Source organism: Pogoniulus pusillus, chromosome 15 (genome assembly GCF_015220805.1).
Source record: "Pogoniulus pusillus isolate bPogPus1 chromosome 15, bPogPus1.pri, whole genome shotgun sequence".
NCBI lineage: Eukaryota > Metazoa > Chordata > Aves > Piciformes > Lybiidae > Pogoniulus > Pogoniulus pusillus.
Window position 1 is genome coordinate 26495695 of NC_087278.1, and position 23769 is coordinate 26519463.

Genomic DNA, 23769 nt, shown 5'->3' on the forward strand with positions numbered 1-23769 from the left:
AGGCATTCCTTTAGAAGATTCGCTCTCGATGTCAGTAGGTTTGAAGTTCCCACCTTTAAAACAAATGCTATATGCTTTTGTCTTTGTAAACAGAATGGAGGAATAAGCAATGCCAGCAGTGCATCACTTATGAGCAATCCTCCCATAACAAGTGTGTGAGTGTTTAGTGTTTGGGGCCAAGGTGGGGAGGAGGGATGTATGTCAAGTACATTGGCTTCAAGATAGATGTAAACAGCTGGGGGTGGGTGTGAAAAGTGTTTATTAAACTTACATTTGAATGTTGCACTTGTACTGTATTTTGAAACCTATGCAGTTTGGGTACAGCAGGCACTATTTTCATAGTAACCAAACCTCAATTCTGTCTGTAGAAAAAGTATTTGTAGTTTGAAAGCTGTTCTTGTAGTGTACCTTTTACAGAGCAAAGTGTACCAATCTACCTGTTAAAGTTGTACTAAGATGAGAATGTGATTTTTAGAAGAGTATATATATACTATAAATACGTATTACTGGAATTCTGTTTAGCAGAGCAAAAGCTTTTATTAGGATACAAATAATTTTTCAAGAGCACAAAATAGAACCTTTGAAAATGTGCTTTAATAGGAATGCTGTTGAACTGTGTGAAGAAGGTTAACAGCTTGGATGTGTTTTTACTGTATTTGCTCTTCCATCTCAAAAGACTTCTGTGTATCAAAGTCCTGGTGACTGGAATTAAGGGAATTGGTTTTGTAGATGATTTTGGTTTTTCTCTTTTTCTAAATTAACTTGTGTGTTTTTTCTCTTTTTCAGTAAAGTTTATGCAAATCTGTTAATGTTAATCTGACTTTTCAGAAGCTGGCACAAACAAGCTGTTTTAGCAACACTGTGTGGCGTTTGTGAATACTTAATTTTGGGATGAAATGTGGGTATATGTTTAAGCTACAGACTATATAGGACTCTTGTCCAATGCAGTTAGAATGGTTATAGCTTGTCCCAGTGCTTTGCTTTCAGACTTGTGTGCATTAGGTGTTCAGATTTGAAAGAAATATCACAGTTGTACCACATACTACTTTTCAAGCCACAAGATTGATTTTTCTTGAGGCTGGAATAGCATGTTGAGTGCTAGCTTCACTTAATGGAGTTTCACTCATCTGAAGTGAATTTGTTCATGCTGTGGCTGAGAGAACTGTGCCTCTTGCTGTTTTGTTAATGTCCGCTTTCAGTCACTCAGGATATGAAAATTTGCAAGTGTTACTTTATGTAACTTATAATTATCAGTGTCATCTATTCTTTAAAGGATATAATTCAGAGCTTCATGTTGCTTTTAATTAAAATTTGGACATCAAGATAGTCAAAATATCCTTGAAGCTTAGTACTGCTTATTTATAGATCTTGTGTTCTGATGCTCTTAAAGTTTTTGGTTGGTTTTGTTGTGGGTGGCCATTTTTTTGGAGGGGGGGTATTGGTTGGCTTTTATTTCTTTGGAGGGTTTTTTTGAGTTGTGTTTGTGGGGGGTATTTTTGGTTGTGGTTGGTTGGGGTTTTTGTTTTGTTGTTTTTCCCGGTATGACCTGGAAGTTTTAAAACATCAAGAATTTTTTTGAGAGTACTCGAATATTGCTATCAATAAGACCAAGTATCAGTATTCTTTTGTCTGTGTATATGCTCTCTTTGAATGTATTAAAATCACTTGCCAAGAAGTTGAGTGTCTAGTTAGATGGCTAGGTTTGTTCTCTTTATTCCCTCTGCCTACCCAATATTTTCTATGATCTTTGGTAGGAGTCTGTGGGTGCTCAGTGCTTCTGAAGACTGAGGTATGTTTAAGGCTTCTGGTTTTGATCTGAAAACATGTTTTGTTTTGCAAGACTACATTGGATAAATTTATAGCTAAATTTGTTCTTTGGGTTTATGACTCCTTTGTGAATTTTGAAGTATGTCAGCAGTAGTAAATCATTGTCTTTTTAATGACGGTGTCTTCTAGGGCCACAGTGGCTCACCTGAGGAGCAGAATGGGGTGGAACTCGGATCATCATTCTGCTGTAGTAACGACAGCTATGATTGCACATTGAAGTGTCTGAACTTATTAAATCATTAGAAGCAATGAGCAGCTGGAAGGAGAAGTGTCATCACCCTCCTATCTTTCAGCTCCCTGAGGAGATCTGGGAGATACTCTGACTGCTATGTGATCTATTAAAAAAAATAATTTCTGGTGTGTGGAACACAGCATGTGTTTTGTCTTCATGTGCTTTGCATAGCTTACCTTGCCTGTGAGATTACTAGGAGACCCCACAAATAACGTCTTTCAACTTTGAATACTCAGTGCTCTTTATGTGTATATTTCTGCTGATAACAGTAGCTTCTCCAGGGAGATGAGCTTAATTTTGAATCATACCTCACTTCAGTAAAACAGAAATGTGCTTAGAATAGTGTCTCTAGTGCATCTGCTTGTACCCAATGATATCAGAGGGACAAATTCTTTGTACTTCTGGAAACTTCAAAAAAGCTAGCTGTTTATTAATTTAAATTAGCTTTTGGGATTGGCTTTCCTGTGAGAATGGTGATCAGTCTTAAAAGTAACTTCTAGTAGTAGAGATAGTTAAACAATTAGTAGAGTTTTTGTTCTGCTTCTTCTAAAACAAGATGGCTGGGACATGTTGACATGATGGATTTTTGAAGTGGCAAACAAAATTTTAGCTTTGTTACACAGAACTGTGCATCTTTACTTTGAGCCTTCATGCAGAAATTGAGTTGCGCAGTAGCCTGAGCCCAAAAGAGCTCAGAAATTGAGTTGCACAGTAGTCTGAGTCTGAAAGAGCTCAGTTAAAATGCAGGACTTTTTTACTTTGAACATTTGTCTTAAATTTGTGTTTGTCAGTATTTCTTCACTTACTGTAGATTAGATATGCTAAAGTTGCTGCCTTGTGGTGCCATGCACCATGCTCCTTTTGTGCCCTGACAGGAACCTTGTCATAGCAGTTGGTACTCTCTTATGGTGAAATGCATGAGAATGAGCACAAGCTGCACTTGTACACTGTTAGGTTCAATTTCTTATTTTGCCTAATATTATTTACATCTGGAAGTAAATTTTAAATGTCTTCTGTACTTCAGGGATGTATAATAGTGCACAGGTATGTTCAGGATGAATTTTTCACATGAAAAATTTCAAGTGTTATGTTGATATTTTTGCAAGCAGGTTCTTACCTCCTGTGTTTGTGAGGGAGGAAGAAGAAAACCTCACTTAAATAGAAGCAATATTGAATGTTTTGAGGCTTGGGGATGCCTCAAAAAATCATGGTTGGACTGTGCATTTTGACTGGCTTGTAACTTAAAATATGCTTCTTATTAAAAGTTGTCCTAAAGAAGCAGTTTTCCAGTCAGTTAGTGACAGAAGCTAATTTGTCACAATATTACAACATTTTAGTTGCAGGTACTTCAAAATTTCTTGTCTCTTCAGAGTTCTAAAGAACACCACATTTTCCATTGCCAACAAGATTTTCCTGGGAGGAGCTGGCCACTTCACGGGCAATTTTCATTTTGGTTTTCTGTATTCTAAAATATTTAACCTTAAAACCTTAGCAATCAATTAGTTCTTTTTGTGAAAGTAAGGGCAGACCCTGACTTGGGGGATTGTCACTTACTGATTTTTTTTGAGTTGTGGAGTTTTAAGTTTGCTTGTAAGTGCTTAGACGAGTGTTTCTCATCTGAAAAGCATTTGCCATACTTTGGGATTTAAACTACAATGAAGATGAACTGCATAGGCAGGAACACATATAATAAAGCTTTGTGATAACTTGACCAGGACACTTATCTAGCAAAACTATTGTATTTGATAATCAAAGAACGGTTTGGGTTGCAAGTGACCTCCAAAAGTCATGTAGTCCAAACCCCTCTGCAGTGAGCTGGGACAACCTCCACTGGATCTGCTTGCTCAGAGCCCTGTTGAGCCTGACCTTGAATACCATTAGGGATGGGACAACTAGCTCCTTGGGAAACCACCCTCATGGTGCAGAACTTGTTCCTAATAGTCCATCTAAATCTCCACTGATTTCAAAACTTTGCCCCATGTCCTCTCACTGTAGGCCTTTGCAAGCACTCCCTTTGCAGCCTTCTTGTATCCCCCCTTCATGTACTGGAAGGCAGCTATTAGGTCTCCCCAGAGCTTTCTGTTCTCCAGGATGAACACCTCCAGCTCACTCAGCTTGCCCTCATAGGAGAGATGCTCTACTTCCCTGATCATCATCCTTCTCCATTAGGTCCATGTTCTCCCTGTGTTGATTGCTCCAGAGCAGGACTCAGTGAGGTCTCCCCAGGGCAGAGTCAAGTAGCAGAATCACCTCACTTGATCTGCTGGCCAGGCTGGTTTTGATGTGTGATGTATCTACAAATATGAAGGAGTCAGTGTATTAGACACTCTCAGTCCTTAGTCTAGGAAACATATAGCATACTTAACTTTTTTTTTTTAATTAGCATCAAGTTCTGATAGTTAACATTAGTGTGTATAAGGTGCTTTATGTGATGCTGAGAAGATTGTTTGTTGTATTCTAATATAAATATGTAGCCAGCCATCAAAGAACGGGTGTAGAGAGGGAGAAGGATACAACTATTATAGTTGCCTGTTTCAGCATAGTAATTTTACATTTTAACATTGTAGTGCAAAAGCTCTTAAGTGAACCTATTGCTTTGTTTCTTACTTATTTTTGGTAATCTTGGTGGTTTCCTGTGAAGCAGATCATCTGGTTGTGCCTAGTCCATCTTGTTAGTGTTTTGACTGATGGGGTGTATAGTAGTTTTGATGCTGTATTACCATGAGTGAAGCATTTTTTCCCAGCTTCACTGCAATTTGGAAGCATCTAGGGCTGTTTGCTGCTTTGTCAGTCCTTGTTTTTGTAACAGTATGTAATCTTATAGTTTTCAGGACTTCAAAACCATCTGACTGTTTCTTGACAGTAGTTTAAGTTAGCTTAAAAAAAAAGACAGCGATAAAAGTCTTGCTTTGTACGTGTGGATGGAGGAAGCAGGAAATATCAACATGTTAAAGGAAATACCTACATGTTGCAATGTGTTAGTCCACTGTGGTTGCACGTTTGTGAGAATAAACAGGACTGTTCTTTTAAGTCAGGCTAAAAAATGATCTGGTATTTCTATGTAAAGCTTCAATAAAGGATCGTCTACTCTCTTATTTGAAGGTAAAGGTTGCCCTCATGTGGTAGAATTTAAAATTGAAGCTCTGCTCTTAAGAGTTAAAAATAATTGCAAACTCTAAGTAATTATTTAAGAGCTTTCTTGAATTAATATTCAAGGCAGTCTTGTGTAATAAAAATCACAGCCTTGCCCTGGAATGTCACACACAGGTGTGTGATTTTGTTTTGTTTCCCCCAAAACTTCAAAGGACACCAAAGGATTAGGGCTGTGACTTCATTTGATATAGACTTTGATGTTGCTGCTGTTGTCTCATAGGTGATGTGCAGTTCATAGACTATGAGTACTCTGGATACAACTACCTGGCTTATGACATTGGAAATCACTTCAATGAGTTTGCAGGTAAAAAAATTTATTTCAGAGGTAAAGATGCAAATAAAAAATCCTCATTCTTGTACAGTCTTTTTCTGCCTGTATATTTAGATATATGTATATAGTTGTTAATCTGATGAAAACATGTCCATGTGTCATATTTTAGCCTTCCTTTGCAGCTTTGCTAACCCAGAAATAAGGTTATGGTGTCCTAAGCTTAGGTAGACTTAGATAAATACAGAACCAATTAAATTTCTTTTCAGTGGATGTCAATTCCATTTACTCCATAAGAGAAACATAACCTTGAGCATATACTGTGTTATTTCAAAGCTGGGGCAACAGGAAAAAAATTACATAGTGATTAGTACAGATGAAAAGTAGAGCTTGGTGAGATTAGAAGTCATTGCATCACAAACTGAAGCAAGTTCAGATGTAACTTTATAGCATTCCAAGTGTCTGTTTAGTAACTTAAGTGGTGAACTTGGTTATTTAAATACTTGGAAAGCACACTAAATATTTTACAGAATATATTTGAGTGCCTCGATATATTTTTTTTACTCCTTTTTAACTGAGACTTCTAAGGGTCTGATTACATCTTTAAGGAGTTAAGCTCAGAAAGAATCAAAGAATCATAGAGTTGTCAGGGCTGGAAGAGACTAGTTCCAGCCCTCCTGCCATGGGTAGGGACAGCTCATGATATATCTGGTTGCTCAGAGCCCCATTCAGCCTGGCCTTAAAAACCTTCAGGGATGGTGCTTCCACCGCCTCCCTGGGCAACCTGTTCCAGCATCTCACCACCCTCGTGGTGAAGAACTTCTTAACATCCAATCTGAACTTAACAATTTCTAGTTTTGCTCCATTCCCCCATGTCCTATCACTACCTGACATCCTAAAAAGTACCCCAGCAGCTTTCTTGCAAGCCCCCTTAAGATACCAGAAGGCTACAATAAGATCTCTTCAGAGCCTTCTCTCCAGACTGAACAGCCCCAACTCTCTCAGTCTGTCTTCATAGGAGAGGTGCTCCAGCCCTCTGGTCATCCTTGTGGCCCCTCTCTGGACATATCCTTCTTGTAACAGGGGCTCCAGATCTGGACACAGTACTCAAGGTGGGGTCTCTGGTGTGTTGTGGAGTAGAGAGGGAGAATCCCCTCTGGACCTGCTGGCCATGCTTCTCCTGATGCAGCCCAGGATACAGTTTGTGCTCTGGGCTGCAGATGCACACTGCTGGCTCATATTGAGCTTCTCATACACCAGTGCCTCCAGGTCCCTTTCTTCAGGGCTGCTCTGAAGGTAGTCACTGCCAAGCTTACTTGGTGCTTGGGATTGCCCTGACCCAGATACAGGGCCCTGCACTTGGTCTTGTCAGACCTCATGAAGTTGGCTTGAGCCCACCTCTGCAGCTTCTCAAGGATCCTGTGGATGGATCTCCTCCCTCCAGTGTGTCAGCTGCACCACACAGCTTGGTGTCATTGGCAAACTTGCAGAGGGTGCACATCACCGACAGAGATGTTAAATGTTTAAGACTGGTCCCAGTACTGATCCTTGAGGGTCTCCAATTGTTAGTAGCCTCTGCCTGGACATGGACCCACTGACAGCCATTCTTTGGGTGCGGCTGTCAAGCCAGTTCTTTATCCACCGAGTTGTCCATCCACTGAACCCGTATTTTACCAGTGTGGAGACCAGGATGTCATGCAGGACAGTGTTGAAGATTTTGCTCAGGTCCAGGTAAATGGTGTCAATAAAGAAAATTAAATGTGCAATTACTATTTAATTTTCCTATGAAAACCCTTTTTCCACCTCTGCTATTTTCTACCCATCTAGTAAAATTTAATGTTATTTTTTTAAGTTAAATTTGAGTGGATCTGATACAGGAAAGAGTAAGTGCTAAGAGATAGCACTGCTCATAAAAGACTTAATGAGAATTCCCACATCCTCTGGGAATTGATAGCTAGTGGGAATGAACTGTGATCTGGGTTCAGGCTTTCTGGCCTGGTTGGTGAATTCAGCTTTGGACATTGTTGCATACAAAGCCTTTTTTGCTATGAAATAAGTGTTCATATTTTATATGCTTGGTGGGTGGGGGGTTGTTTCACGGTGCAGATACTTTCTCTTGAAGCTTCTTTCAAAGCCAGACGTATTGAATCTCAAAATACAAGTAGGATGTGTCCATGATTGCAAAGAAGCAGCATAAAATCTTACTGTTCTGTTGAATGCCTTGATTTGTGGATGAGAAATTCTTACCAGCATAACTGATGAAGTCAGATCAAACTAAACCCAGCAGTGTTTGTACACACTGATTTTTTTTTTTTGTGTGTGGAAGGGTGTGTGAAGAAGAGAAGCAGTCTGGTATTGTGATTTTGGACATCATAACGTTCTAATAAATACTTCTTCCTTTTTCTAGGAGTAAATGAGGTAGATTACAGCCTTTACCCTAACAGAAAGTTACAGGAACAATGGCTGAGATCTTACCTTGAGGCCTACAAAGAATATAAAGGATTTGGCACAGAAGTCAGTGAAAAAGAAGTTGAAGTACTATATGTCCAAGTTAATCAGTTTGCACTGGTAAGTGTTGTGGTAGGCCTGATAGGCCAAAAAAGGGCTTATCCATGTCCTGTCTTGCCCAGGCATGTTTTTCTGCTCTTCCTACTTCTGCTGTGGGGAGAAGCAACCACAGAAAAGAGGACAAAGGACCTGGAGCCACTGAGAACTCTGGTTTGTCCAGACATGTTGCCCTGCTCCCCCTCCTCCTGTGCTGGGGCAAGCAACTGCAGAAAGGAAAACAAAAGCCCTGGTGTCACCTAATATGGTCAGACTTTGCAAAATGTCATTCTGATTGGCTAATCTATGTCCAAAGACCCATTAGTCTTGGGCTGTATTGATGGAAAGCATTAAGCAGATCGCAGAGAGCGCTGCTTCCTGCATTGCATTCATTGCATCCTGAAACTGCCTGGAAACTCCACTGCCTCAAGTTTACCAGGAACAGGCTCTAAATGCCTGCATGCAGTCAGCCTGCCTAGCCACTGTGATACTGTGTCAAGACTGCAGATAGCATTGCATCCTGCCTGCCCCTCTGCAAGGCTTCTGCTGAATCAGGAATCAAGAGAAACCAGGTCAGACACTATGTAATATACTCCCAGCTTCCTGAGAAAAGAGCCTGGGAAAACTCCAAAGCCTCTAATGCTTTTGAGACCACTGACAGCAACCCCTCCATGTGCTTTGGGTACTGTCTGATACTATTTTGTGAGTAAATACTTAAGGCCTCTTGTAATTCACTAATTGCCCTCTGCCATAAGCAGAAAGGCGCTTCCGGTGTCCATCTAGTGGATAAGCAATATAATTAACTGCAAGAACCTTCTCTTCCAGTATAATGTTTGTGTTTGCCACTTTAAGAAATAAGTGCTCTAGTTTCGCCTGTTCCCTGTGTGTATAAATTTCCAAACTGCATTTTGAACCTTGTGAATAAGTTTTTCTGGCAATATTTAATGTTAATAAACCATGTTCATGGTTATTAGCAATCTTTGCCTGGGTATAAAAATTAATACAAGTTATTAATTTTGCATAATTTGTCACAGTAAGTCAAAACAAGCCCTATGAGGAGAGGCTGAGGGAGCTGGGATTGGTTAGCCTGGAGAAGAGGAGGCTCAGGGGTGACCTTATTGCTGTCTACAACTACCTGAGGGGTGGTTGTGGCCAGGAGGAGGTTGCTCTCTTCTCTCAGGTGGCCAGCACCAGAACAAGAGGACACAGCCTCAGGCTGCGCCAGGGGAGATTTAGGCTGGAGGTGAGGAGAAAGTTCTTCACTGAGAGAGTCATTGGGCACTGGAATGGGCTGCCCGGGGAGGTGGTGGAGTCGCCGTCACTGGAGCTGCTCAAGGCAAGGTTGGACGTGGCACTTGGTGCCATGGTCTAGCCTTGATCTCTGTGGTAAAGGGTTGGACTTGATGATCTGTGAGGTCTCTTCCAACCCTGATGATACTGTGATACTGTGAAAACCATTTGATTAGAATATGGCACTTGAAAACACAACCAAACCAACACCCTCAAACAAAAAACCCCAAACAAACATAACACACCACCAAAATGCCAAACCAAAAAACGCCCAAACCCAACTTACACAGTCTGTTTTGTGAAAAATTTCTGATATGTTGTGTTTTTAAGATCTCAGTAGAATATTTTGACTTTAGAAGCCACGTTTTAAAATAAGATGATAAAGTTTTCTTAAACTAGAATGTCAATTCTACATTTTTAAGAAAATAGATAATTTGATGATTCTACAGTCCTTCAGTACAGCTGTAGCCCTTTCAGTCTTTTGGCAAGCAGGGACTTGCTTTCAGATTTGATTTTGGTTATCAGGATTTAAACTGTAGCAATTTCATGTTCGCTGTAGAGTTTGAATACATGTCGAGTAGTACAGATGTAATTAGCAGCAGCAATGAATTGTTTCAGTGCATTCAGTGGTGTATGCAGTTGTACAACAATCTGTGTAATAGATGACCTATTCATAAAAGAAACATTTTTCTTGAAAATCTGTGGAGAGTTGGGAGTTCAATAGATTTACTCCTCTGATTTGCCAAATAATCTGTTCTGTAATTTTATCATTCTTTGGTAAAGAGGTATCAAATAACTTTACAAAAATGAGTTTTGAGAGTTCTTTAGGCACTTTCTTGACTCAATGTGAGAATTCTGTTCACAAGTTGGATTTATAGTGTTAATTTTCCACTGTTTGTTCTCTTTCAGGCTTCCCACTTCTTTTGGGGATTGTGGGCTCTGATTCAAGCCAAATATTCCACCATTGACTTTGATTTTCTAGGGTAAGCGTGCTTGATACAATCAAAATTACATGAGGCTGAAAGGGGACCTGTGGGGGCGTCTAGTCCAAAACCCCAGGTATAAGAAACTGAGGTCTGAGCAGCAAACCGGTACTAGTAGAAGCAACACCTACACTTAGAGCTGCAAGAGTCAAGGAATGGGGCTCTGTACAAAAGAGCTTGTTTACTTCTTACTGCATGGATCATTGATCTTAGGGATTCCTAATCTTCTTTTATAGAGTCTTTGTGATGACAGTAAATATTCATGGAGATGTTTAAGGCCAGGCTGGATGAAGCCTAGGTTAGGGTGTCCCTGTCCATGGCAGAGGGATTGGAACTAGATGATCCTTGTGGTCCCTTCCAACTCTGATTCTATGATTAAATTCCATTGCCTGAAATGCTGGCCAGTGATGCTCTTTTTCAGAGGGATGTATGTCTCTGACATTTGGGGTTTTTTCAAATGGTTCTCCTGTCAAGAAGCACAGGATTTAATCTCTCTATTGGCCACAGTGTGCCCTGGTGGCCGAGAGGGTCAACAGCATCCTGGGTTGTATTAGAAGGCATGTGGGAACAGGTTGAGAGAGGCTTTCCTCACCCTCCATCTTGCCCTAGTGAGGCCACATCTGGAATATTGTCTCCAGTTCTGGGTATCTTAGTTAAAGAAGGACCTCAGGGAAATGCTTGAAAGTGTCCAGTGCAGAGCAACAAAGATGGAGTGGAGTATCTCTACTGAGAGCAGACTGAGGGAGCCGGGACTCCTTAGTTTGGAGCAAAGGAGACTGAGGGCAGACCTCCTTCATGTTTATCAAGATGTGAACAGCAGTGTCAGGAGGATAGAGCCATCACATTGGTGATGTCCAATGATAGGACAAGGGACAGTGGATGCAAGCTGGAGCAGAGGAGGTTCCATGTGAACAGGAGAAACTTTTTGACTGTGAGGGTGCCAGGAGCCCTGGAGCAGGCTGCCCAGAGAGGTTGTGGTGTCTCCTCTTCTGGAGACATTCCAAACCCACCTGGATATGTGCCTGTGTGATCTACTCTGTGATCCTGCTCTGGCAGGGGGTTGGACTGGATCATCTTTTGAGGTCTCTTCCAACCACTAACATTCTGTGATTCTGTGTCTGGAAGAGATGATAATTTTTTTTCAGGGTAAAATATTCTACTTTAGAGATTTTTGTATTAAATCGGAGTGGGCTTAGTTGTTAAACACTTAGTTTTGTAAATGAGACAAATGTTTTGGTTTTTTTTTATTACTGAGTATTCTCAAGTGGAAGTTCTTGGTAGTGACCACTAGATGGCAAACTAAAAAAAAGTTAAAGCACAGGTGGTGGTAGAATGCCAAAACTTGACAGTTTTCAGTCAAACATCGTTCTTGCAATGATCAAGATCCACTTTCTTTGGAACTGTAGTTGTCAGTTGTTGGACAGTCTGTTAGGAGCTATTAATGTCTATAAATATCTGAGGGGCAGGTGTCAGGACGAAGGTGCCAGTCTCTCTTTGGTGATGCCCAGTAGTAGGACAGGGCACAGTGAGGACAAGCTGAAGTACAGGAGGTTCCACCTCAACATGAGGAAAATCTTTTTTACTGTGGGGATGAAGGGGCAGTGGAACAGGCTGCCCAGAATGGTTATGGAATCTCCTCTGCAGACTTTCAAACCCCACCTGGATGCATTCCTGTGCAGCCTTCCCTGGGTGATCCTGCTTTGGCAAGGGGCTTGGACTCGATCTCTAGAGGTCCCTTCCAACCCCTAACAGTGTATGGTTAGACCCAAATCCATGACCTTTGATGCTCTGAGCAGTATGTCTTTTGGAAACTGTAGCAAGCTGGGACTGAAGGGGTAGTGACAACCACAACAGGCTTGCTCTGTTATTTTTTCCTTTGACATCTGCTCAAGGTCATTGTTGGAAACGGGAACTGTGGTAGGTGGACTTCTGCATAACCCTGCCTAGCATCATGTGAGGAACTACCTGCTGTTAACACCCAATCTCTCTCTCCCTTTGAACAGATATGCAATTGTTCGATTTAACCAGTATTTCAAAATGAAGCTGGAGGTCATGACATTGACTCTTCCTGAGTAATGAGGAAGAAGAAACTTACCAAGTGGATAGACAACCCCTGAATCTTTTCTGAGAACAGATACTGGGAAAAAAAAATGGCTAAACATTTGCTGAAGTTCTGTAATGCTCACTTGGTGGTTCTTGCTTTATAAATAATGCCTCTAAACAGTCCTTCAATGTTAAATTTAATATGAAGAACATACATACTGCTGTTGATATCAAACGGATTAGAAACTTGCTAAATCTATAAAAAGTTGTAGAAATGGCAATTTAATCCTTCTTTGTAATTTAACATATGCTGTATGTGAATTATTTATTCTAAGTTTAACATAACATGATTCCATTGCTGCTTTCATCAATTTTTGTACAAGCTGGGTGCAGTTCCAAAGGGTTTGTTTAACAGTTTGCTTTATTGAAGTTGCATTGACTTACATTACAGAAAACACAGTCAGAGAATGTTAACCTGTTAGATGTACACAAGCAAAAGGAGTGATGAGAGACTTGTCAGACCACCAGTGTGGTGTAATTACAGAAGAAGGTTAGGACCATCCTTTGTTTTTTTGTTCTCAACAAGAAAAAGGTAGCTTTCCATATGATGGTATTTTTCTTTTGTAAGAGAGTCAACTTAGTTGGATGAAATGATTAAATAATATTTTCAGTTTTTCCTCCTCAATGTGTTAAAACAGTAAAAATGTGAAGGTTCTGTGGCCGTCAGATTCTCTGAGGATGTGAACCGTCCTGGCTAGATGGACAACGTACAATCTCTAGCTTCTATGGGAAAGCTGCTTGTTCATTAAGTGTACTTTTGAAGCAAAAAAACCACTATTCCAAATCTGTGTTCCTTTTTGAAGGCTGATTCTAAATTCAAACACTATTCTGGTGTCTATATTTGATGTGCTTCAGCAGTATTTAGCAGAATGGATTATTGAACTGAAGATGAGTGAACAGGGGAGCAAGACATTTAAGTTTACAGTTAGTATATTGTTGACATCTCTCTGATTTGTCATCTTGTGACCTTGGGTTCTAGTCTTAGATGCTTGGTCCTGTAGTTGCAGATTGTCTTTTTTCCTGTTGCAGCATATTACTTTTCAAAGTCTCTAGCTTGAAGGATGACATGGAAAGGTACCTGACTTACAAATATGGGGCTTTGATCATCACATGCATTTTCTTATTTTTTAAAGCTACTATACCAAGAATGGTCTGGATTAACAAAATGTGAATTTGAAAAGAAAATGTTTACTTAAAGCAATGTGTAAAGTTTGCATGGAAAAGAGGCTTTAAATTTGAAAGATGGTGCCGGGGGGTGGGAGGGGAAGAAATCCACAACAGGAAAAAATGAAAAAACGACAAGAAAAAAAACAACAAACCAGTGTGGAGTTGGGTAAACATATATCCAGCTCTGATTATACTCTGAAAAACTTTGCACTTTGGTCACATAAGTGCCCACATGTACAAAGTCTGTGTGTGTGCATATACACATGGCAAACACAAACTTAGCTGAAGAGTAAATATTAGGGAGAGTCTGTTGTACAGACTCCAGCAAAGATATTTATTCAGAATTGCTTTATGGTACACCGTACACAGATGTGTGTGTGTGTGCTTTACTACAACAGCTTGGATCAATTCAGGACAAAGACAATTTATGTGAATGAAAAAATTTCACCTGTAAAGACCATTTTGAATGGCATTCTGTTATCTTACAAAAGCAAGGTTTGCAAGTTGTTTTTTTTTCCTTTTCTATTCATCTCTGAATGTTTGTTTTTTATTTCCTTCAGTCAAAACTGTAATCTTTATGCAAATGGAAGAACTGGGATTTTTTTTTTTTTGTCACTTGAGATTAAGTAATGATTTTCATTAGCATTTGTTAGCTGGAGGCTACTATACTGGACAACTTACTTTCTCTTTTGGTAGTTAAATAGACACAAATAGCTAAAAGAGACATTTATATTTTCCTTTGTAGAAGTTACCAAGGATGTTGCTAGAGCTCATGAAAGCACTGAAGACTTTCATTTTCTGTACTTTCTCCCTGTTGACATTAATGACATATGTTGAGTAATACCCTGCTGTCTTGGTAGTCCCTTCAAGTTCAGCAAGATCTACTTTGAAGTAAGATTGATAGAGATTTTTTTGAACTCTTAATACTACTTTCTTCAAGTGGTGAATTTATTTCTGGCAGTGCTGCTTTCTATTTGTAAAACATTTGAAAAAGGCCTTGAAGTTCACTCCATCTTGGGAAATCCAACACTTGACAGTCCCTGACTTTCCCAACAGTTGGCAAAATGCACTCCCTTTTCAGGTACCAGTACTATTTATGTTTGGAGTTAGTTAATTCTTTTTCAGCACTATTTTTGCTTGTATAGCTCAAGTAGCAATAACTGTAGGAGTGGAAGCTTGCTTCTGCAGAACCAAAGCTCTTCATGAGTGCAGCTCAATCTCATTTTTGTGCAGTTCCACTGAATCCCATAAAAGCACTTTGAAATAGAGTAGTAAATACTGCAAGCTTTTCCTGAGCCACTTTGAAGAAGCACAATGGTTATCATAGGTCACGGTGGTTGACTTTGCAGTACTGGTAGAGGCTTTCATTTTGCATGTTGAAATTAATTTTACACACTTAAATGCTGCTTTGCATCAGCTTTCAAGACAAGTGCAGATTAAAGTGATTTCTGATAAGTTCTGAGGAAATACAGTAAAACATTTTTCAAAATGAAATGCCAGTGACCTTGAGTCTTATTCCACATCCATGTGAGCCAGTAGCACTTGGTTCTCACTTGCTAAGGAACATCTACAGATGTGTTAAGTTTGAAGGCATTGCAGATTATAAAGTAGCATGAAACTGTGAATACAGGACATTCTGAATGTAAATTAGGTACTAGAGAACATGTACTTATTGCAGTTAATTTGTCTCAGTCTCTTTAACAGCAACATTAAAGGTATTTGAAGGAGGACGAAAAATGACTGAGCTCTAGAAACATCCTGTAGTAGTTTTGACTGTGACTTGCCAAGAAATTACTCTGTTGCCTTTATGTTAAGCTAAGGGCACGAATGCCAAAATTAATGATTCTTAACTGTAGTTAAACCTAAATTGTAAATATCAACAGGATTATTAGTAATGGCATTCTTGCATAAATAGCATCAAGTCAATAGACCATAGTGGCCTGGTTGCTTTTGTAAAGCAGAATAGTGTGAATTCTTTTCTTCTCATTTCTGCAGCCAGATCTGGCTAATTCAGGTTTAATTTCTTAGGTTACTAGTCTCTCACATAAATTTGAGTTCCTTCATCTCTACTTCTTGATTTGCATTTTAAAAGGACTTACCAAATCTGCATTAACCAGATCTGACTCTGTGTGTATATACAACAGTGTAAATAACCATTTGTAAATTAGTGTGAATTGTATTGTACCTTGCATTTATGGACTTGTGTATTGCATTGTATTCTCTCCTATTTTGTAGAAATTTTGATGTAAAGAAGAAATTAACTGTGTGAGGACTTGTTTTTGTTAAATTGACCTATAACAGAGCATAATGGTTTTATGTTAAGATATCCATTTATAGCCTTGGGCATCCAGTGTTCTTCCCCTCCTCCCCTCACACCTCCCTCCCCACCCCCCCAAATTAGTTTTTTTGACATCTTGCTCTTGAGAATGATTCTTGGAATAAAGGGGTTTATACAGCATGAAGATGGAGAGTATCGATTCTAACAATAGGGCAGATGGTCAAAGGTACATGTGTAGTACCTGTGGTATAGGGAAAGCTGTTGAAGATTTACTTCCCCAAATTTCTGATGTGTTGTTCAGTGCTGGTGACTTCTAAGCTTAAGTGTGGTGAAGTACTTTTGAAGTATGTGCTCCGATGGTGACAGCAATTGAGCTAGGTGTGATAGAAGTCCCCCAACTGAAGTGGTTTTGGTGGATATAACCTTATAATAGAATTAGTTGCGGACTTGTAAATGCTTCTAATAAATGCCCAAATCACCAAAATAGTTCTGCCAGTTGTTTTCCTCAACACTAGAACTGCTGGTGGCCCTTTTAGAGTATTTGAAATTTGCCAGAGGTATTTTCCCTGGGTGCCATGCCCTTCCCCTCCTTCCTGTGCCCAAACCCACTACTTCATTAGGGGAAGCATGAATATTTAAGCTTCCTTTCCATACTTATTCATCTCTATTTCCTTTTTGGCTAAAATTGTGTTCTCTTGTGTCAGTACATATCAGAATGTGTTTGTGTGTAGGAAGATCCTTTCTGAAGAGACCTTTTATCTCGGAAGCACAGACATAATGAAGCATAGTTTTCCACAAAGGCTGCCTTTCTCTGTCTGTTGTAAACTCTGCAGTGTCCTTCCAGCAGTTAGTTTATTCTTGGCACAGCAGTGTTTAACAACTCTGCTGGAAAATACTGGTGTGCATGTCTCATTGTCCATATGACACTTAGATCTTAATACACTGTGTGCATCCTGTCAGCCTGATCTGCTCTGCTGCTTAGCATTGACACTAAGTTACCAGAGTCCTCGGAAGTGAGTTTATCAAAGAAAGATTAGTCAAAAGGAGGGATGGGCTCAGTAAGTACAAGTAAAAAGAAATAATTCATAGTAATCTTCTTTTGATGTAGCAAGGAATTCAATAAGCTTGCTTACTTGCATGGTTTAAGGACAAGAGCAAATTGTAAAGGGTAAAAGCTTGTTGCAGGATGAAGTTCAGTTTTGTTGTTTTTAAAGCCTTTGGTAGCTAAGAAAAGCTTAAATAGTATGTTACACCTAGTGAAAAGTCTTAACTTTGGGTAACTTTCTAATTAAACAGAATTTTGTTCCGTAACCCAATGGAATATAATCTCTTGCTTGGGGTAATCCTTCCTGGAGTTTGTAGAGGAGCTGCCCACATCATACCTGTCTGCATTTGAGCTATCTAGTCTTGAATTTAGTCTATTGTTTATTGTAGTCTTGGATGGCTTCTGAATTGTGCTAGGTTACTGAACTGCTGGAATTAGCTACTGTCTCCTACCATTTCTTCTACACCAGGCAGGTTGTTGTGGTAGTAGAACAGGAGAATGGTCAAACCTTGAAGTAATGCAAGGCTGATGTTGAGCACTGTTGCAGCTGATACTTATTCCCCATTTTTGTTACTAAAGACTGCAAATTGCTTATTTCCATTAGTGGTGAGAGATATGCGTAGCCTTTGGCCTTGTGCAAGGTAGGTGTTGTGTTGGTCAGCCATGAGGCTTTTAAAGGAAAAGGGCTCTCCACAGTGAAAAATGATGAGCTCAGATGGGGCACGTTGGGACAAACTAGACTTTGGCTTATAGACCTCTGGAGTGAAAAGGAAAGTGTGAGAAACATTTGTGTGTGGAGATGTGCCATGGGAGTGATGTGGGCAGACTCTGGAAAAAGCATGGTTGGATTTTATTGTCAAGTGACTGATCTGTTGCCATTAAGCTCTTGTTATTAGGAAATCAGTCAGCTTGGGGCGGGGGAGAGGAAAGAAATCCAGAAGACAATGAAAATTCCCCTGTGCAAAATTGATTAATTTGGAAATTCAGTGTGCATTGGGCTTTTCTGTGTATTTAATAGTACAGGCAGTGGTCTGCACCAGAGTGTTTAATAAGGGGGGGTTATTACTGTGAAATGTCAGAAAACTGCCTGCAGTGGCTGATTGTGATCTTAGAACAAGTGTCTAGACTTCCCTAGATTGACAAATCAATATTTCAAGATCTTATATCAGCTGTTACTGTAGCCTTCTGCAATTGTTGAGCTGCTGCCTCAGGTTCCCTGTGGTGTGGAACTTTAATGGATGTTCCAAATCTGTTTAGTTTGATGTTCATGGAGAGATGACACAGGATACTTGGTGTTGAAAGTGTGAAGATCTAGAAAGCCAAGAAGTTTCTTGAAATCTTAAGACATTCTGGAAAGCAATGCTGAAATAACTTCAGGTACTGCACCAGCCTATATTTTTGTGGCATTGAGGTTTTATGTTAGTGCTTTGGGTTCTTTTTTTTTTTCATATAGATTTCCATGCAAAACAGAAGATGAAAGACTGTGGAAGAGAAACATGAAAAATACTGTATGCAATGCCATAAAATGCAGTGTGGATTGGAGAAAAAAGTGTTTCCAAACCTTTGCTAGTAGAAATTTTAAAGTGTTATAAAAAAATAGTAGGTTTCAAGTCTTTAGTGTGTGAAAGATTTTTTTTTCTTTTTGTTTAAGTGTTCCTTTACCATTTTATATCTGTCTTGCAGTCTGTGGTAGTTGATGCTGCTGCTTTGTACACAAGTGCTTTGAATAGTCTCATCATCTAGAATGTATCCAATCTTTCATAAATATGACTTAAATCAGATTCCTTGGTTCTGCCTGAAGCCTCTTAATCCAGCTACCTAAAACCCTTTAAGTACTTGCAGGAACAGGGCCACCATAGCATTGTAGGGATATATTCCATTTGTGTTGCTTTTTTGTTACTGTGCATTGGTCGATGTTCTTTTAACCATGAGTCCACTTAAGTCCTGTGAATAAAACAAGCTCAAGCCTGTGTCATCTTCCAGCACTTGTCATCTCTCCAACAGGTTCCCATGACCCTTCTTGTGTGTTGTGAAGTTCAGATGCATCATTTATCCATTGGAGTTAATTGTGTTTCTTTTTGAACTAAATGTTATTGAAGCTATTATAAGGCCTTCTACCGCTGGTTAAAAAGTCATGTACCTTGCAAAGAGATTTATATTGTGTAAATACTTTCAAATTGCAACAATAAAGTTTGTTTCTAACTGCATGGTTTGTATCTGTTGTCTTGATTTTTCTGTTTGTTTGATTTTTTTTTGCTTTCCCCTCAGTTTGAAAACGCTTGAGATGCCATAGTTCAGAGTTCCTACATTCAGAGGTTGCATTGGTTTGGAAGAGACCCTCAAAGGTCATCTTGTCCAGTGCCTCTGCATTCAGCAGGGTCACCTCCAACGAGATCAGGCTGCGTATGGCCACACTGACTGTGATCTTGAATGCCTCCAGGGGCAAGGACTCAACCACATCCCTGGGCAGCCTGTTCCAGTATTTCACCACTCTCACTGTAAAACAGAACTTCTTCCTGATGTCCAATTTGGATCTCCCCTGCTTCATTGTCCCTCATCCTATCACTCCAAGCCCTTCTATACAGTCCCTTCTCAACCTTCCTGTAGGTTCCCTTCAGATACTGAAATGTAGCCCTTGGTAGAGAGCTGATTTTGTGTTATGTGGGACGCTGAGAGGTGTCCACATTTATCTCACATCTGGGGCTGAACCACAGCACCTGCTCTGTCACCTGAGGACCATTCTCTAGTCAGGAAGGGGCATTAGGAAAAGGAGAGGCAACCTTTGGGATGGCATGAAAATGGATGTAATGAAGCTGCAAACCTATTAATGCTAATAGCAAAATAAAGTATACAAGGTTAGCCCAGTAAGTGTACAGCAGTCACAGTAAATGGGAAAGCAGTCCTTAAGGGGAGCGTGCTGAATGATCCCCTCAAGGGGTGAGAAGGAAACACACACCACCCCCACCCCCCTTATCATGAATGTGATGCCTGTGGTGTGGGATACACTTATAAGCCAACCTGGGTCATCTGTCCTGGCTTTTGACCTTCCCAGCTTAAGCTCCTGGCTGATTAAAACTGTCTGTGATTCTACTCCAGCAGAACTGGGACGATAGGTTAATAGAGATACTAAACAGAAGGCATTGTTCCCACTGGCCCTGCAGAGCCAAGCTGCATGAGTGTGCACTGGAATCTAGCATGCGCACCCCGGGGTGTAAACTGCTGACAGTCCTCTTTCAGAACTGGCACTTGCTACTGAACAGGTAGAGAAGGCTTTTAAAAAAGCCTTGTGCTGTAAGAAAAGCTGCCTGGCCCTGCTGCTGTGCAGTGTTTCTTTCATCAGGAGCTGGCTTTGAGTCAAGAGTGTGAACCTTTTGTGGCACCCTGCTCTGGTAGCCTTCCTTGAAACTTCAGGCTTAAGCTGCTAACTATGACTTGTTTCCTGCCTATTCCCCATTAGTATTCCCTACAATTACTCTGCAGTTCATCCTCATCCCAGTTTCTTCCTGTGCTATTTAGTCTAAAACTGCTTTTTAAATTTTTGAGAGCAAGAGAGGAGAAATAACATCAAAAATGTTGAAATAATAGTGGTAACCTGGGAAACCAAAGGTGGTGTCTACTTTAAATGGTTTTATGACTGACTGGGCCAAGTCAGAAGTGTGCCACTCTATTGTAGTGAATTTCTGTTGATGCCTTTATTTCTCCATGCCCTGGAAACAGTGAGTTGGCAGACTCCAGCACTTACCCGCAGGTGGCAATGGAGCTGCAGACTGTCATTTCTGAAGAAGCTTTTCCAAGACAGCTTCTTTTCGTAGTGCAGCGTGCCATGCATCGAGTTAAACAGGAAAAAGGGTATTCTTTTATCTCTCAACGAGTTGCAGCCAAGATCTGTAATTGCCTTGCTCTTAATGTTGCGTAACTGTTAGCAAGACTCAAGCCAAGCATTAATGAATTTCATCAGAACTTCATTTTTTAATGAGCATCATTAATCGTTAGTCATGCGTGCTACGAGCCACACTTCTCTAAAGTGGGGCTTTGCCAATCGTGTTGCGCTAGAAAAACAGCAGCATATTTTCTCCAGATTTTATCAGTGAAATAACAAGAAAAGCCTCATGGAGGGAGTGAGGCAAAAAAAAACCCTCTCACTTATTCAACCTTTTAAATACTTGTGGTGCTCTCTGAAAGTTGATCTGAAGCTTCAGCTTGTGAGCAGCTGCCATCCCTCTTTTGTCCTGGCTGCGGTAATCCTGTGAGAGCTCTCCCGAAAGCCGATAGGGACTGGAATCCTTTTCTATCAATCTTAGCTTGCCCCAAGCTGTAGTGTTGATTTGGCCTCCTAAGGTGCACTCATCTGGAGTCCTCTTGTTCTTGTTAGCTAAGCATTTAAGGTAAAGTGTGCTTTCAGGCTTGAAAAAATGGTGGCGGTGGCTAGTGATCTACCAGCCAGTCTTCAGTCCTTTGGCTTGTGGACTGAATGCATCTAGAGGCTAGAGAAGCGGCGTTGGGTTCCTTGCTGTCCCAGCACACTTGTTCAGAATTAGCAGTTCCAGTAACTGGTCAGCAGTGATGTTTTATCCACACTGAGCTGTCCTGGGGCTCATTTTGATACATCCTGTGCGTAAAGTGGAGCTGAATATCGTGTGGACATGGGTGGGTTAAGTTATCATGCAGGTATCAGGCGGGTAGAGCTTTACAGGAAAAGCTTCTCCCTGTTTGTGGTGCGTACTAGAAATGCAGGACTACTTCTAACTCTGGCCCAGTTAGACAGTGTAGTCTCTTGCTGCAGATGCTGATTAGTGTCAGGATTTCAAAAGTAGGTTAAACCAATTAAAATTAATAAAACTGTGCCTAATAATGCGGCACAATAATGGGAAAGTATTTTCTGAGTCTTACATACTAGAGCAAGAAAACATTTTACCTTGTGTGAATACTAATGGCTATAGTAAAACCAGAGGTGCCTAAGGTACTGCTGTATGGAGGGAAAAGTAAACAAAAGGTTCTGCATTTCCAGGGATCAGAAAGAAGAATATACCTCTGATGAAAGGAAGAAAAGAAGCTGGCACTATACTGGAGAAAGACTAGGAAAGGATTATGGGAAAAAGGAATCAAAATCATAGAATGGTTTGGGTTGTAAGGGACCTCAAAAGGTCATCTAGTCCAGCCCTCCTGCCATCAGCAGGGACAGCCTCCACTAGATCAGCTTGCTCACAGCCTTGTGCAGCCTGACCTTCTATATCTCCAGAGATGGGGCCTCAATTTCCTCCTTGGGAAACCTGTGGCAGTGTTCCACCATGCTCATGGTGCATAACTTGTTCCTAACATCCAATCTAAATGTGCTCTCCTCTCATTTCAAACCACTGCCCCTCATCCTGTCACTGCAGGCAAATAGTTCCTCTGCAGTCTTCTTGCAGTCCCCTTCAAGTACTGGAAGTTTGCTATTATGTCTGCCTGGAGCCTTTTCTTCACCATGCTGAACAACCCCAGCTTCCTCAGCCTGTCCTTGTAGGGATGGGACAAATCACAAAGACTGATTAATGAAAAGGTTACTGATGTGGGAGATTGTAGAGGGCTGAAAATTTTGGGCATGAAATAAAGGAACCACCCTAGATGAGGTGACAATACTGAATATAGTGGCAAGAATAAATCAGAGGTTTCAAGATCAGGCTCAGCAAGGCTCTGAGCAACCTGGTCTAGTGGAGGATGTCCCTGCTCACAGCAGGGGTTTGGACTCAATGACCTTTGGAGGTGCCTTCCAACCCAAACCTTTCTATGATTATAGTAAAACATAATTAAATGAGTTACTTTAAAACCTAGTGTAAAGGCAAGCCAGTCTAAGATTTCCCAAAGTAAACATATTTCTCAAAGTTAAAACCCCTACAACCACAAGTGGTGCACAAGCACACGCTGAGTGCTGAAAACACCAGACGCCGATGCACAGTTTTCTGTCATCGTATCAGTACCCAGGCTTAGTTGTGAACAATGTTCTACTAACAACATCAGTCCTAACCAGTATCTATTGTATGTACATTAAATGGAGCAGAAGAACCAGCTGGCTGGCAAATATAATTTCCTTGCCATGGGAAATGATCTGAAATTGCACAAATGTTATCTTACTGTCATATTGTTCTGCAAAGAAACACATGGCATAAAATAACTCCATTCCTTCAGACAATTCAGTGTTTTGTTTAAACATATAATATTCCAGGCATGGATGGCAGATAATATCTCTCAGTTGCACTTTCTAGCTGTCGACTATACTTTTTAAATAGAGCAGTAGAAGAACACACACTATCTTAGCTGCAAATGAGCTTAGATAGCCAGAGCTGTTTCGCTTTTTACTTTGTGTGTAAACAGACAGATACAGAGGAAGGGACAGTTTTCTGCCCTAGGGCCTTACAACCAAAATAAAGGTAAAAGAAGGTCATAGTCTCATTTCACAAGTAAAGAAGAATATAATAGAAATATAAATTACAACTCTAACTTCACACAATGAGGTTTGTAGCGTGAACAGGAATTAAACAGAGATACTGATTTCATGCAGCTTTTCAAATGAGTTTTTTTTTCTCCTTGAGAAAACAATTCTTGCTGAAACTGAAATGTCTCTATAGTTATGTTCACTAAAAGTTTCCTGAGCTGTTGGGCAACATACGAGGCACTGATGAAGCTTTGAATTGGGAAGGAAAGGAGGCTTCTCTCTTGCATCTGTGTGAGTCTTTCTGCTATCAGGGCAATGATTCTAAATTAGCTTTCTTCTTCCATCTCTAAAATGGAGGTTCAAAGCTCAGTCTCCTTGGAGTTAGTACCAACATTCTGAAAACTGGAAATGCTTTTGTGAAATTATGCCCAGATAAGTATTTTGCTCTGGTGGAGACCTCACCTGCA

General features: G+C 40.3%; 1 protein-coding gene across 1 annotated transcript in view; it reads left to right on the forward strand.

The window, feature by feature from the left end:
* ETNK1 (ethanolamine kinase 1) overlaps positions 1 to 19097 on the forward strand; it is a 35273-nt gene extending 16176 nt beyond the window's left edge. The window contains exons 6-9 of the mRNA XM_064155964.1: positions 5433 to 5516; positions 7888 to 8048; positions 10224 to 10297; positions 12301 to 19097. Coding sequence (XP_064012034.1) covers positions 5433 to 5516; positions 7888 to 8048; positions 10224 to 10297; positions 12301 to 12373 — 392 coding nt within the window. The 3' untranslated portion in view covers positions 12374 to 19097. The remainder of the gene's footprint in view (positions 1 to 5432; positions 5517 to 7887; positions 8049 to 10223; positions 10298 to 12300) is intronic.
* The last annotated feature ends 4672 nt before the right edge of the window (positions 19098 to 23769 follow it).